Raw genomic sequence first — 15,848 nt, 5'->3', positions numbered from 1 at the left:
CAGTCAACTCGCGCATGTCACTGTTACCTCAATACACATACAGTAGAATGTTGCCTTTATGAAAAATAAAAGATTGTATCCCCAGTACACAGTGCTTCCATCTTGCCATTTTCCCGTATTCGTCTTGCTCTCGTATACTCGTTCCCATGTACAAAAATTGTTCTGCACCAATCAGAAACATGCAAGTACTCTTGCAATTTCCCCTTATTTTGCGTATTTTCCCTCAATTTATACTTATTTTCAGTCATTTTATCGATTTTATGTCACTTCTATCCATGTGAATATGACATCACTTCTTGTTCCGTATATTTAATAGGATCGCTACATGTTTGGGTAATAGACATGAATTCCCCCTGAGAGACACAGATCTCCTTCGGACTGCAGTAACTGTATGTAGTTTGCAGATGTGTCGCAAAGCTGTAGCAAAATCTTCGTCCATCCTCCATGCCATGTATGATGTGTAGTCTTCCTAACTTTCCCAACAAGAAACACCACCGTAACTGCTCGTACTATCTCTTCTACTACCTTGGGTTGCAGGGGAAAGCTTCGTTTGGCGCTCGCCTTACACACTGTACGCAGTTGGAGGAGCGTTGACACCATGTTCCCATTTCGACTGAGTGGTCAAAACGCGCTCCTGTCGCGTTAACTGAGCTCGTCCTCTTTCCCCACATGATGCAGAAGGTCTTAGATGTAGCGCTCTCTGACGTCCGTAAAGGTCAGACTTAAATTGGGACGATCACATGGGCTAAGCTGCAGGGAGGTCAGGGCAGAGACTTAGGAGCAGTTATAAGATGCAGAGAGACTGTCTAAAAACCCCGACCACTCTGCTAACCAGTGCGCCACCTGGCAGCAGTTGGACAGCCGAGCTACACGAGATGGTTCGTTTCTGGAACTCGTTGACTCCCAATGTGAGGGAAACTCGAAATATTAGGTTCATGCATAAGTGCGTACTGTTTACCCAGAAACGCAACAGACACTTATAACAGAGGCTTTAGTCATCAATAATGTGTTCTCCTTCACTGTTTAAAGCAGTCTGCCAACGCTAGGGTAGCTTTTAGATTCAGCGGCTGTAGAAAATACGTGGTTTTGAGGCGAAAAACTCGTCGCGCCATGTTCGGAGCGCATTTTCATTCGGAGAGGAAGGCCTCTGAAGGTTGTTCGACAAGCAGCAGAAAAGGTGAAAATCTGAGGGCACAAGATGATGTGAATAAGGAGGATCAGGAATAACTTCCCAGTCCAACTCCTGCATAGCGTCTTTTGTAGTGTTACAGTATGCGGGCAGGCGTTACCGTGGACTAGCATCACCTCATGCACACTTCGTAGTCTTGTTCTTGGACTTCTTCTGCATGACGTCTAATTTGTTCACAGTAAATGTCAACCGTGTTGATTACACCTCGGGGAAGTTATTCGTATTGCACCACACCGTCGGTGTCCCACCAGATGGATAACATTATTTTTTGTGGATGCGCACAGGGCTTTGTACAGGGAGTTGCTGCTATGTTTGCGCTCAACCATCCCTTCCTTTTCCTTATGTTAGCATAAAGATACGTTTCTCGTCGCCAACAGCGATACAGGATATGAATAGTCAGTGTTGGTTACGAGCCAAATCAGAGATTCACATATGGCCACCCGCTGCTTTTTGTGATTTCGGCACAGAGCATGCGGTACACATACACGCGACTTCTCAACATTCCCCATTTCATGCAAATGTCGCACGATGGTGGAATGAACACAGTTCATCATATTTGCCAGTTCTCGAGTACAGTGACTCGGACCATTGTGGATTAATGCGCTTAAACGATCTTCATCAAACATCGAAGGTCTACCTGAACATGGAGGGTTATTAGCGCCAGAAACATCCTCCTAAGAATGAGAAAACGATTTTCTTGCAGTGTTCTGTACAAAAGGCATTATCCTCGTACACGACGCAATTGTTTCAGGCTGCCTCTGCTGTTGTCGCCCCTCTATTTGAACTCAAACAGAAGAAAGTCAGAACTGTTCCGATTTCTCCACTTAGCATTCCATTTTCTAGCGTCTATAAGTCCACTCACTATCTCGAAAAGACAACATGAAAATCTCTAGACTCAAATAGCAACAGCTAATTACAAACATAAAATGACAGTGAATAAACAAATCCATAGCAACCGGAAACGCTATCAACTTACGCATCAGCCTAATAATATCTCGAATAAGTAAAATCGTGGAGATCGAGTCAATAAGCTGTTGATTGGAGAAACACTGAAAATTACATTGCATGATGCAAACTTCAGTAGAGACCCAGGTACGCAGTTATTAAGGCATAAAACTGTACACTTGATAAAGAACGAACGTAGTCTCGTAACGTACGCTCGACGTGATTGGCGGCACTACAAATGACATTGGATAGACAGCGCAGACGTGGTCTATGAGAGTTGAGGGCGCCGCCGCAGTATAAGCCATTTCCATGACGTAATACAGTCAATCAGATGCAGTTCCGCAGTTCCCTCACATAAAAGTGGGAGCCTCCCCAGTTTCACGACATCGGGACTTAGTCCTTGACGACTATATCGAAAGCTTGGAATTTTATTCGAATTTGACTTGGCCAATTACCGTCAGTTTTTTTATCCGAGGTCAGTAACTTGATTTCATTCAAAGTGAGACACAATGTTCACTCTTGGATCTTGGGTAAGGCGTAACTTTAGTTGGCAGAAACACTTTTTGAAATGAGGCGTCTGGAATTATCGTTTTTTAGCTTTGAATTTCTTTGCAGTGGATCGGTGTTTCTTCAAACGTTCGAATAGCGTCTATATTTACTTGCAGTACACGGCTTCCAACTACAGTTGAAACATTTCTCTGTTGCGGGTGACCGTTTCCATGACAACAGTAGTGTTTCATTCAAAGGCAGTTGAGATGAAGACGTTATTTCTCTTCCGGATCTCGACGACACTTTCCTTTCGGCTGTGATGCTATCGAATTCTGGAGAAGGAGCGCTACGGGAGATTCCTGAAATGTCTCGCCTTATAGCCTCAGCTTCTGCCCTGCGGAGACGAATAAACGCGAGAAATACTACGATTAAATTAACGAGAGCTTCTCAGTAAACCACAATGTGCCGAAGGTTCCCGGAATAAGACCTCAACAAGCAAGCCGAAACGTCCGATCGCATTATCTGCAAGAATGACGTAATAGCAGAAGCTACGGACATTTTGTAAGTAGCCTGTTTATATGTTGACACCGCTACAGACTGTGTTAATATTGCTAACGGCACTCTGCGCCCTCGGCAAGAGATTCTGTCGCTGGACGGACTAGTACATAGCGAGTTGATAAAGAAGTGGAGACTCAGTGTTGGTAGGACACGCAGTGTAAGGTGAGAGGAAATTTCTTATAAGGGAAGATGCAAGGAAAGGTATGATAATGGATGTATGGTCAATAATGTTTGGGTAGTGGAGTTATTGACAACTATATAATTTTTGGAACTGGATGGTAAAATTTTCTAAATATATTGTTTGTTCTTCAATCAAATTTTTCTTTTGCTAACCAGATGCCACCTACTAGTTTGAGTCTATAGAGGTTAGAATCTTTTCATTTAGCTGGCTGTAGTTGCTGTTTGCTGCAATTGCTGTAGTTCGTGTTATGAAGATTTTCTGTGAGGTAGGTGACTTATAAAAAGAATGAGGTTTTCACTATCGGGATTCGTGACTGAAATGAGTTTAGGCAATTAACAGAGTTGGAGGTAGTTTCATATTTGTTTAATTTCATATTTTTTTATTTGTATTATTGTTAGGATTTCTTGCGATTCAGGGCCATCCTTTTGTGTTAATTATTGGAAGTCATGTTGTCAATGCATAGCAGTCAGATGCGTTGGGCTTCTATATTGTGAGTAGTAAATGAATAGGCTAAGTCTGAGTTGTCTTTGTAAGGGAAAATTCTGTTGGTCAGTACTTAGTAAAAAAAAATAATAATTAAAGACTTTGTTTCAATTTAATTTCGTCAAGAAGAGTTAAACACTAGTGTGATTATTACTAGAAATCCTGCAAAAAAAGATGGAAACATCTACTCCACTCGAAAGGCGAACGAAGCACGTTTGAAATTAAGCATTTCCCATAAATCACCGGGAAAAGCGCTATATGAGAGGTCGAAGTTGACCGACACAGTGCAATTTCAGAACTGTTATGCTACTTTTAATTGATTTACCTGGCACACAGGAGACTAACTTCTATGACATGGCTGCCATTAGCTTTTACAATATACTCGTATTTACGGCCAATGATGTCAAATGTGCGACATTTGCAAAAAACGGAATGATAAGAAAACCAATAAACAGGAGAATTGGCGGCAATGTGTGGTATCGTCTGTGTAGCAATTCTTTTTCATACTGACTGCTGAAGCACTCCGTGACTGATAATGACTTATACTGAAAAACAGAGAAACAATCCTTAAGCGTGACTAACCAACACACAAAAGTACATCAGTAGACAAGCTATAGAAATTCTTGCGCTTATTTGCACGAGTGGTTTGATGACTGGCGTGGTTTGCTAAACGGTGAAAGTGTGAAAATTTCCAGTGCTTCATGGTAGCTAACTGTTTCTGCAATCAGGATGCAGTATATAGATCTGAATACTGGCGACGCACCCTAAATCACTCTCAATTAAATCAAAAAAACCTACCAACGACAACGCTGGTTTCGGCAAATTCGTTACGTTACCAAAGAGTACATACAGCTGCAACACATGATTCAAAATAAAGCTGTTTTCGCTAAATTCGCTACGTTCTCAAAGAGTGCATACAATTGCAGCTTTGATTTTGTAACGTGCCGCGTTAGAGTCTTTCTAGGGCTTCTCCTAAAGTCTACTTGTCACTGATATGGAACCCGTTGAGTGCAAGTTCATAAAAGACGAATGATGTTTACGCATTCGGTCCCCCACATATTGTCTACCACGTAACCTCAATATTGGCTGCTAATGGCAACTGGGGCGGGACTGGAGATACCCAATGGTGAGCACAGCAGGAGGCTACGAAGTGTAGCTGAACCGCTTGATCGACGAGTAACTCTCAACAGTGCAACAGTGCGAATGGTGTTGATGCATATCAGGGCAACGACAACGATAAACAGAGGAAATATTGCATTACATCTATAACAACAGCTGCCGAAGTTGAGATTTCGTTAGAAAGGAACCCAAGGAATTTCGCACAATGAGAAAGAAGTGGCAGATGAAATATTAGCGTTAGTGCAAGGTTAGTCAGTGGCATGTGTGGTCTACACGCTCGACTGTGCGGACAATGTATATGAGGAGTACAATGATGCTAATTACTGAAAATGATACTGAAACAGGTGTCGAGCCATATAGTTCATCATCCTTGTCGGACAGGGAGCCACCAAACACGCCTCCAGTGAAACATAGTAAAGGACAATCGTTGTCCATGGAGCGGGTACTAAACATAATCACGTACATGGCAGATCGTCCACAGCAAGGGAAACGAGGGAAGTTGTGGATAGATGCAAAACTTCAAACAGCGCTACAGAATTGTAAGACGGAAGATAACGAAATTGCAAACAAATCGTCAACTTGACGACGCACAGCTAACTGCGGAATCGGTCCAAAAAATTTTAGATAAGTAAGTTTATCCCATCGTTCAGTAATAATATTGTTTTCAACTCTAACCAACCGGTATTTGAAGAGGAAATGGATATGAAAGGAATCGTGGAATTCAGACGTATCAAGAGGGTGGTATCAAGATAACTAACATTAATGCCTTAACGCATTCGGCCGGCCTGGGTGGCCGAGCGGTTCTAGCCGCTACAGTCTGGAACCGCTTGACCACTACGGTCGGAGGTTCTAATCCTGCCTCGGGCATGGATGTGTGTGACGTCCTTAGGTTAGTCAGGTTTAAGTAGTTCTAAGTTCTAGGGGACTAATGACCTCAGAAGTTAAGTCCCATAGCGCTCAGAGTCATTTGAACCATTTGAACCTTAACGCATTCGTGTACAATTATGCCGACTGTTAATCCGTATGGTAAATTGGCTGGAAAGTGATTTCTTGTGCTGGGAGAAGTTGAAGGTGCTCTGCCCCTACGACTGCTTTTCATGTGCGTGACCTTGCAAGGACAATAGGGAGTATTTAGGTCCAGCAACCATGAGAGGGAAAATGGGCGTTGCTCGAGTATCATGTCGTTTTTGGAAACCCAGAATCTACTATGTAGGAATCAACATGGATTCCGGAAACAGCGATCGTGTGAGACCCAACTCGCTTTATTTGTTCATGAGACCCAGAAAATATTAGATACAGGCTCCCGGTAAATTGCTATTTTTCTTGACTTCCGGAAGGCGTTCGATACAGTTCCGCACTGTCGCCTGATAAAGTAAGAGCCTACGGAATATCAGACCAGATGTGTGGCTGGATTGAAGAGTTTTTAGCAAACAGAACACAGCATGTTGTTATCAATGGAGAGACGTCTACAGACGTTAAAGTAACCTCTGGCGTGAGCCAGGGGAGTGTTATGGGACCATTGCTTTTCACAATATATACACTCCTGGAAATTGAAATTAGAACACCGTGAATTCATTGTCCCAGGAAGGGGAAACTTTATTGACACATTCCTGGGGTCAGATACATCACATGATCACACTGACAGAACCACAGGCACATAGACACAGGCAACAGAGCATGCACAATGTCGGCACTAGTACAGTGTATATCCACCTTTCGCAGCAATGCAGGCTGCTATTCTCCCATGGAGACGATCGTAAAGATGCTGGATGTAGTCCTGTGGAACGGCTTGCCATGCCATTTCCACCTGGCGCCTCAGTTGGACCAGCGTTCGTGCTGGACGTGCAGACCGCGTGAGACGACGCTTCATCCAGTCCCAAACATGCTCAATGGGGGACAGATCCGGAGATCTTGCTGGCCAGGGTAGTTGACTTACACCTTCTGGAGCACGTTGGGTGGCACGGGATACATGCGGACGTGCATCGTCCTGTTGGAACAGCAAGTTCCCTTGCCGGTCTAGGAATGGTAGAACGATGGGTTCGATGACGGTTTGGATGTACCGTGCACTATTCAGTGTCCCCTCGACGATCACCAGTGGTGTACGGCCAGTGTAGGAGATCGCTCCCCACACCATGATGCCGGGTGTTGGCCCTGTGTGCCTCGGTCGTATGCAGTCCTGATTGTGGCGCTCACCTGCACGGCGCCAAACACGCAGACGACCATCATTGGCACCAAGGCAGAAGCGACTCTCATCGCTGAAGACGACACGTCTCCATTCGTCCCTCCATTCACGCCTGTCGCGACACCACTGGAGGCGGGCTGCACGATGTTGGGACGTGAGCGGAAGACGGCCTAACGGTGTGCGGGACCGTAGCCCAGCTTCATGGAGACGGATGCGAATGGTCCTCGCCGATACCCCAGGAGCAACAGTGTCCCTAATTTGCTGGGAAGTGGCGGTGCGGTCCCCTACGGCACTGCGTAGGATCCTATGGTCTTGGCGTGCATCCGTGCGTCGCTGCGGTCCGGTCCCAGGTCGACGGGCACGTGCACCTTCCGCCGACCACTGGCGACAACATCGATGTACTGCGGAGACCTCACGCCCCACGTGTTGAGCAATTCGGCGGTACGTCCACCCGGCCTCCCGCATGCCCACTATACGCCCTCGCTCAAAGTCCGTCAACTGCACATACGGTTCACGTCCACGCTGTCGCGGCATGCTACCAGTGTTAAAGACTGCGATGGAGCTTCGTATGCCACGGCAAACTGGCTGACACTGGCGGCGGCGGTGCACAAATGCTGCGCAGCTAGCGCCATTCGACGGCCAACACCGCGGTTCCTGGTGTGTCCGCTGTGCCGTGCGTGTGATCATTGCTTGTACAGCCCTCTCACAGTGTCCGGACCAAGTATGGTGGGTCTGACACACCGGTGTCAATGTGTTCTTTTTTCCATTTCCAGGAGTGTATAAATGACCTAGTAGATAGTGTCGGAAGATCCATGCGGCTTTTCGCGGATGATGCTGTAGTATACAGAGAAGTTGCAGCATTAGAAAATTGTAGCGAAATGCAGGAAGATCTGCAGCGGATAGGCACTTGGTGCAGGGAGTGGCAACTGACCCTTAACATAGACAAATGTAATGTATCGCGAATACATAGAAAGAAGGATCCTTTATTGTATGATTATATGATAGCGGAACAAACACTGGTAGCAGTTACTTCTGTAAAATATCTGGGAGTATGCGTGCGGAACGATTTGAAGTGGAATGATCATATAAAATTAATTGTTGGTAAGGCGGGTACCAGGTTGAGATTCATTGGGAGACTCCTTAGAAAATGTAGTCCATCAACAAAGGAGGTGGCTTGCAAAACACTCGTTCGACCTACACTTGAGTATTGCTCATCAGTGTGGGATCCGTACCAGATTGGGTTGACGGAGGAGATAGAGAAGATCCAAAGAAGAGCGGCGCGTTTCGTCATAGGGTTATTTGGTAGCCGTGATAGCGTTACAGAGATGTTTAACAAACTCAAGTGGCAGACTCTGCAAGAGAGGCGCTCTGCATCGCGGTGTAGCTTGCTCGCCAGGTTTCGAGAGGATGCGTTTCTGGATGAGGTATCGAATATATTGCTCCCCCTACTTATACCTCCCGAGGATATCACGAATGTAAAATTAGAGAGATTAGAGCGCGCACAGAGGCTTTCAGACAGTCGTTCTTCCAGCGAACCATACGCGACTGGAACAGGAAAGGGAGGTAATGACAGTGGCACGTAAAGTGCCCTCCGCCACACACCGTTGGGTGGCTTGCGGAGTATAAATGTAGATGGAGATGTAGAACTACAGCTATGGTATGAACACTGTTGTTGGTCTGTAGCTGGTCAAAATAACTTGTTCTTGTTCGATTCCTGGTTTGCGTATTTAAATCATACTCCTCTAGAGCAAACTATCCCTCCTGAAAAGTGTGACATTGCAGTTCATACCACGTGGAACCACTGGTTAAATTCAGCTTCTGGAAGTTTTTTTTTGCTTATCTATAAAACATATTAGCGCACTGTCTACAGCTACACCTTAAAGGCTAACCAGTTCCGCGATATGCTCCACGGCAGACTGTTTTGTATTCGGTTGCATACCATCACATTCCAGTGTTCATCACCCTGTTACACCATTATGATTCTGTTTGAATTCTTTAAGAACTGATAGCTGGCTGAATGTCTTGCACGGTTTGTAACACCCAAGAAATTCGCCTTCGACGTTGATGGTGCCAACCTTGTAATCAATGTGGAGAGCCATTTTTCACTCGGTGTTCATGGGGCAAGATAATGGTTTGTTTTGAACATTTCTTGAATGTCGATGATGTCCACTTCGTGAAGAATAGTACATACATCCCATGCAAGGTTGATCTTTGCGCTTGACGAACACCCATTTTCTGTCGCGCACCTGATGCAAGTCGCGATCATTAGCAGCTAATTTTTTTCGTGTCATAATTAACGCAACGTTTTCAAACGAGCCTGCGAGCTCGCACTCAGGGGTTTCTTGTGGGTACGCAACAGACCTACGGAGAACGGTAGAGAGAAACTTACATTTCCATCTGGCTTCGTGTATTTGCTCTCAGTGCTTGGCGGTGGCTGTGTTATCTTGGGATCTGCTGTCCATTTTGTCGACAGCGAATTCGTTGTCGTTTGCTCTGTCGACATTGTAGTTGTCGTTCCCTCTGTCAGCAGTGTAGTTGCCTTCTGCTCTGTTGACATTGTGGTTGTCGTTCCCTCTGTCAGTCGTGTGGTTGCCACTTTCTCTGTCGATAATGTGGCTGTTGTTTGCTGCCTCGACAGAGGGACTGTTGTGTGATCTGCTGGCAGCAGCGTTGTTGGTGGTACCTGCTCTCTTTCGCACGTACTGTTACTGGAACCTGGAAGTCAAGGAAAGAAAATCGACTCAGTCTGGTGTGTGTTAGATATAGACACATTAGACGAAAAAATTAAACCAAATACAAGCCAATGATTTGAGGCTCGTTCACTAGGAATTTTCAGCTGCCAAAACATCTGCATTAAAGTACTGCAGGACACCCTATGGTGCTAAGACGACAGCATTTCCTCTGCTGCTATTATTTACCGCTTTGTGTTTTCCATTTCTAAACAGTGTGCGACAAGAAGGAGAGTCGATAAGCCTTTGTACATGCCCTATTTTGTTTAATGTGAGGATGGTTCAAATGGTTCTGAGCACTATGGGACTCAACTGCTGAGGTCATTAGTCCCCTAGAACTTAGAACTAGTTAAACCGAACTAACCTAAGGACATCACAAACATCCATGCCCGAGGCAGGATTCGAACCTGCAACCGTAGCGGTCTTGCGGTTCCAGACTGCAGCGCCTTTAACCGCGCGGCCACTTCGGCCGGCAATGTGAGGATGTTTAGCATTTCGTGTGATACATGTAGTTGGAAGTAATGTAACTCAGTTCTTGTAATTTTTGTAGTAAACCTATTTGTATGCCCAACGCATCTTATGTAATGTCCACTAAATGAATCAGACGAGCATTTCCATGACATTTTCGCGAATACTACACTAGCTTGTTACACTTCTGTTGCATTTATGGCAACATTTAAGCAATGTGATGTATCATACCTGCCACTGTAGATGGTGGCAGCATATGTCTATTGGAACAGAAATGACCGAAGAAATTTTGTATTATAATGGACATGTAGATGACAAATGTCGATAATCGAAGGAGGTACCAGAGATGTAATGAATATTCAAAATCTCTTTAAGAACCGAAACAATAATATCTTATTCACACATGAACAAAAATGAAACAAATGTATTAGCTACCTCGACATGACTTACCACAAGACACACCAACATCGAGAAACACCAGCATTCCGCTAAGTTATACAGAAGGCAAACTATTCAGCAAGCGAAATACAGGGGATAGGCAAAATAATGTGAACAGTGGTAGTAATGGGATGGTTGTGTTTGACGGTCAACAACGCAGGTAGGCATGTATCGCGCTGGACTGCGCGTGTTCAGTACGGACTAGGCGTCAGTGCAGGTTGCGTAGGAGTAGTGAACACTTCGTATTTGCATTCACAGGTCGAGGTCGACGTACAATGAAAGACTTAACAGAGTTACAAAGAGGGCGGATTGTGGGGACCCGATTAGCTGCAGCATCAGTGACCAAGATAGCCAACTTCTTGAATGTTTCAAGGCAACTGTTTCAACCGTAATGACACAAAGCATGGTTAGTCACCATCGTGTAAATGTAATAGTGGGCGCAAATCAAAACTAAATGACAGAGATCGTTGTACGCTAAAACGAATTGTGTGAAAACAACACAAAACTATGGCGACTAAAGTGACTGCAGAGCTCAATAGCCATCTTGGAGACCTCGTATCTATCGATGCTGTCCGACGAGAACTCCATAAAGCAAATATTTATGGACGAGCTGCTATACCGAAACCATTAGTGAAGACAAACAAAGCAAATAAGTGTAAAACATAGTGTCAGGAGCATAAATCCTGGACGGCTGATCAGTGGAAACACGTCATATGATCCGACGAGTCAACGTTTTCGTTAATTCAAACATCGGGCCGGTTTTACGTTTGGAGAACGCCAAAAGAAGCCTACAGTCCTAATTGCTGGTACTAACGATTAAGCATGTAGGTGGAAGTGTGATGGTGTGGGCGGCCATATCATGCTATTCTGTTGGTCCCATCTTACGTTCAAAGGCTGTGTTACAGCCAACGATTATGTGCACATTTTAGGTGATCAGGTACACCTCATGACTCAAATGATGTTCCCCAACAATGATGCCATATTTCGGGACGATAATGCAACATTCACGCAGCCAAGACAGTACAATTTTGGTATGAGGAGCATGCAACTGACATGCAGCAGCGTCTTCTCCGGCCAGCACAGTCCCCAGATTTGCAGATTATCGAACCCTTGAGGGCGGTATTGGAGCGCGTTTCAGAGCAGACTTCCGCCTTCCTCGTCACTACGGGAGTTAGAATAGGTTCTGATGGAAGAGTGACTTAACATTCCACAAGAGACTACACAGTCATTAAATGCCAATATTCCAAGAAGAATCTCAGCTGTATTACAGGCAAATGGGGGTCCAACGCCTTATTAGTAAGCCATTCCCAAGTAAGTACAGGTGTTCACAGTATTTTACCTATTCCGTGTATGTAAGCGTATGTAAACACAGTGAAATACATTGCACTAGCCAAGACATTACCAGCGTTCATGGTTTAGATAACGTGGAAAGAAAATTAAAAACCACACATTAGACATATGAGAAAAAAATGTTTGTGTATTGATGTCATCCTGAACATTGGTAGTATTTAAAATAAAAGTTGCAAAACTGTTCAAAACGCATTTGATAAAAATAGATGGCTCTACATCTACGAAACTGCAATGGAACCAGTACGGAAATTAACTGTTATTACGACCCATTTTCAGACGACAGATCTGTATAATAAATTTCCCGAAATGTGCTACCTTCTACAAAGGAGAAATAGATCAGGATTTCTTTACGAAAAATTCAGAGCATACGAGTGCTTTAAAACATATTTCATACTCATTTCCGCATACATTTTTGCAAAGTTGCTGAAATTCAATGCATTAGGCACCTAATACAAATATCCAAAACTTGAAGGTTCGTCAGAAGTTTGTTACAGCTTAAAATAACTGTCAGTTCTGACGGTCGAAAGAGTTGGACTAGTTTTTTACGCGCTCGGCCCCCACCTCCCCCCTCCAAGGACAAATGTTGTCAAGGCAGAATGCTTTGGTAAAGACACACTTGTATTCAGTGGATGTAGAAATACCGCACTCGGGGAAGAATAGGCAGGAAGGGTCGCTGCTTGAAATACTGGAGATCAGGAACCACTACCAGAACCATCCTGAACAGCTAATGAATTAGGAAGCAGATATCAAAAACTCTCTGTTTGTTGATGTTTCCCACTCTCACTGATTACCCAATTCAAAAAATGGGAAATCTAGGACAGAATGTAACAATATTGTGAGAAGGAAAGCTGCTACTCACCATATAGTGGAGATGCTGAGTCGCAGAAAGGCACAACAAAAAGACTCTCACAATTAAAGCTTTCGGCCATTAAGGCCTTTGTCAACAATCGACACACAGACACACAAACACACACACACACACACACACACACACATACACACACACACGCAAGCGCGACTCACACACACGACTGCAGTCTCAGGCAATTGAAATCACACTGCCTTAATGGCCTAGAGCTTTAATAGTGAGAGTCTTTTTGTTGTGCCTATCTGCGACTCAGCATCTCCGCTACATGGTGATTAGTAACTTTCCTTCTCATAATATTGTATGATTCCCCAATTCAGTTTTATTAAATCAATTTTCCATTTAGTCCTTTATTTACTTACTTTGGTGTCACATAGGATGAAGAAAAATTCGCGCACTCGGACTTGGCAGCGCAATTCCTCACATACTGGCATACGAAAATATCTCTCTCAAAATTTCGTCCTGCGCGTGTTTTAGGCAGTAAATGGTTATTAAAAGTCGGTAATCTGACAATGTAAGCACGTCTACGGTAACTACCTTTGTTAGCATGTTAACACTTGTGCTGTGCAGTTGGTGCAGAGGATAGCGTTTTGGGTTAGCATGTAGGATGTCGATGGTTCGATTCTGTGTTGAGACATATTTGTTTTTATTTGCTAAAAGTAGTCTGCATAGCACGGTATCTGACGTCTTAATCATCATACAGCGATTACAGCGGGTCTTCTGCAAAGCATTTGCAGTTACGTATTACGAACACAGAAATGGAAATACAATCGTTTTCATTGCTCAGCTTTTAATGAAACGTTTTGCATGTGGTGGACTAGAATTGTTTCGCACCATTTCATACGACGTGCAAAAGGCTTCTTTTAAAGCTGACCAATGAAAGCGATTATATTTCCATTTCTATGTTTGTAGTACGTAACTGCAGATGTTATGTAGAAGTATGACGATTAAGACGCCAGACATCATACCGTGCAGACTACTTTTAGTAAACAAAACAAAATATACCTCGACCGCCCGCATCTCGTGGTCGTGCGGTAGCGTTCTCGCTTCCCACGCCCGGGTTCCCGGGTTCGATTCCCGGCGGGGTCAGGGATTTTCTCTGCCTCGTGATGGCTGGGTGTTGTGTGGTGTCCTTAGGTTAGTTAGGTTTAAGTAGTTCTAAGTTCTAGGGGACTGATGACCATAGCTGTTAAGTCCCATAGTGCTCAGAGCCATTTGAACCAGCCATTTATGCCTCGACCCAGAGTTTAACCTTCAGCCTCCTTCATGCCAATGCAAAACGCTATCCACTGCACCAAGTGCACAGCACTGCTTTATCTGCTGACAGAGGTAGTTACCATACAGGTGATTATAGTATTGCCAGATTGCGAATCTTTAACGTCCATTTACTGCCCGAACCATTCACAGGGCGAAATTTTACGAGAGACATTTTTGTATTGCCTTGATGTGAGGAATCGCGCTGCGAAGTCAGAGTGCGCGAGTTTTTCTACACCCTGTATAACTCTGAATATAGGATTAGGCCTACTTACTTATAGAAATAATTTCTTTGTCGACTGTAAATTCTTTGGTATTCGCCATTGTACAATCAAACATGACATTTTTGTCAGTTATGGTAGCCATTTTTCTGACAACGCGAAATTTTCTTTGCGAAAGTACCGGGTGATCAAAAAGTCAGTATAAATTTGAAAATAAACCACGGAATAATGTAGATAGAGAGGTAAAAATTGACACACATGCTTGGAATAACATGGGGTTTTATTAGAATAAAAAAAAAAAGTTCACGAAATTTCCAACAGATGGCGCTGGACAGCAAAACGTCAGTGACTGCGCATGACACTCGTGTATAGAGCTGTAATGAGAGAGAGAGAATCCGTCTGATCGGATTCTTTCACTCCCGCCGTCCTTCCTATGTCACCATCCATAACACAGATTCCTACACCTTTTTCCCCTCCGCCGGTGTGCCCCAAGGCTCTGTCCTCTCCCCCCTTCTGTACCTTTTGTACACGGCGGACATGCCGCCGCCATCACCCCCCATCCACCTTCTCCAGTTTGCCGATGACACCGCCTTCCTTGCCCTTGCCCCCAACCTGCAGCGCTCCCAACACCTTCTCCAATCCCATCTTGACCGGTTCACCGCTTGGTGCAACCAGTGGTTGCTCAAGGTCAATCCCTCCAAAACCCAGGCGATCATTGTAGGCAAAACCACCCCTTCCTTCCGCCTCCTTGATTTCTATCTCACCATCTATGGCCTTCCTATCGCCCTCACTCCCACCCTTAAGTACCTTGGCGTCACCCTCTACCGTCGCCTCTCCTGGACTCCCCATCTCCGGACAATCCAAGCCAAGGCACACTGCCGACTCCGTCTCCTCAAGCTCCTTTCCGGCCGTACGTGGGGTCTGGACCCCTCCACCATCCTCCACACCTATAAATCCCTCATCCGCCCTATCCTTTGTTACGCCCATCCGGCTTGGATCTCCGCCACTCCACATTTTATAAATCCCTCCAAATCCTTGAACGCCATGCTCTCCGCCTCGCCTATCGCATCCGTCTCCACTCCCCCACGCGGGTCCTGTACGATCTCATCCCCTTCCCCCACCTCCTCCTTTTCCTTGAAAGGATACGGATCCTGTACACCTCCCGCAAACTCGATCCTCCTCACCCGCTAGTCTCCCCCATCCTCTCCCACCCCCGCCCGCTGCCGTGCCTGTATTCCCACATCCCACCCGGTCTCCATCTCTCCACCCTCCTTATGCTCTCCCAAGGTGGCTTCCGCCAGCTCCCTCTCCCCAATGATGCCCTCCTCCCCTCCATGTACCCCTCCTACCAACTTTGAACCTCCCACCCTCCTCCTG

The 15,848-nt window shown here is 45.0% G+C and overlaps 1 protein-coding gene across 1 annotated transcript in view; it reads right to left on the bottom strand.

Annotated features, from left to right (window-relative positions):
* The window catches only part of LOC124776043, a 247,507-nt gene that overhangs the window by 161,528 nt on the left and 70,131 nt on the right, over positions 1-15,848 (bottom strand). The window contains exons 5-6 of the mRNA XM_047250883.1: positions 9,663-9,861; positions 9,536-9,629 (exon numbers count right to left, since the gene is read on the bottom strand). Coding sequence (XP_047106839.1) covers positions 9,536-9,629; positions 9,663-9,861 — 293 coding nt within the window. The remainder of the gene's footprint in view (positions 1-9,535; positions 9,630-9,662; positions 9,862-15,848) is intronic.

The sequence above is a fragment of the Schistocerca piceifrons genome, chromosome 2, assembly GCF_021461385.2.
Source record: "Schistocerca piceifrons isolate TAMUIC-IGC-003096 chromosome 2, iqSchPice1.1, whole genome shotgun sequence".
In the NCBI taxonomy this organism is placed as follows: domain Eukaryota; kingdom Metazoa; phylum Arthropoda; class Insecta; order Orthoptera; family Acrididae; genus Schistocerca; species Schistocerca piceifrons.
This window is presented reverse-complemented; position numbering and strand designations above follow the sequence as displayed.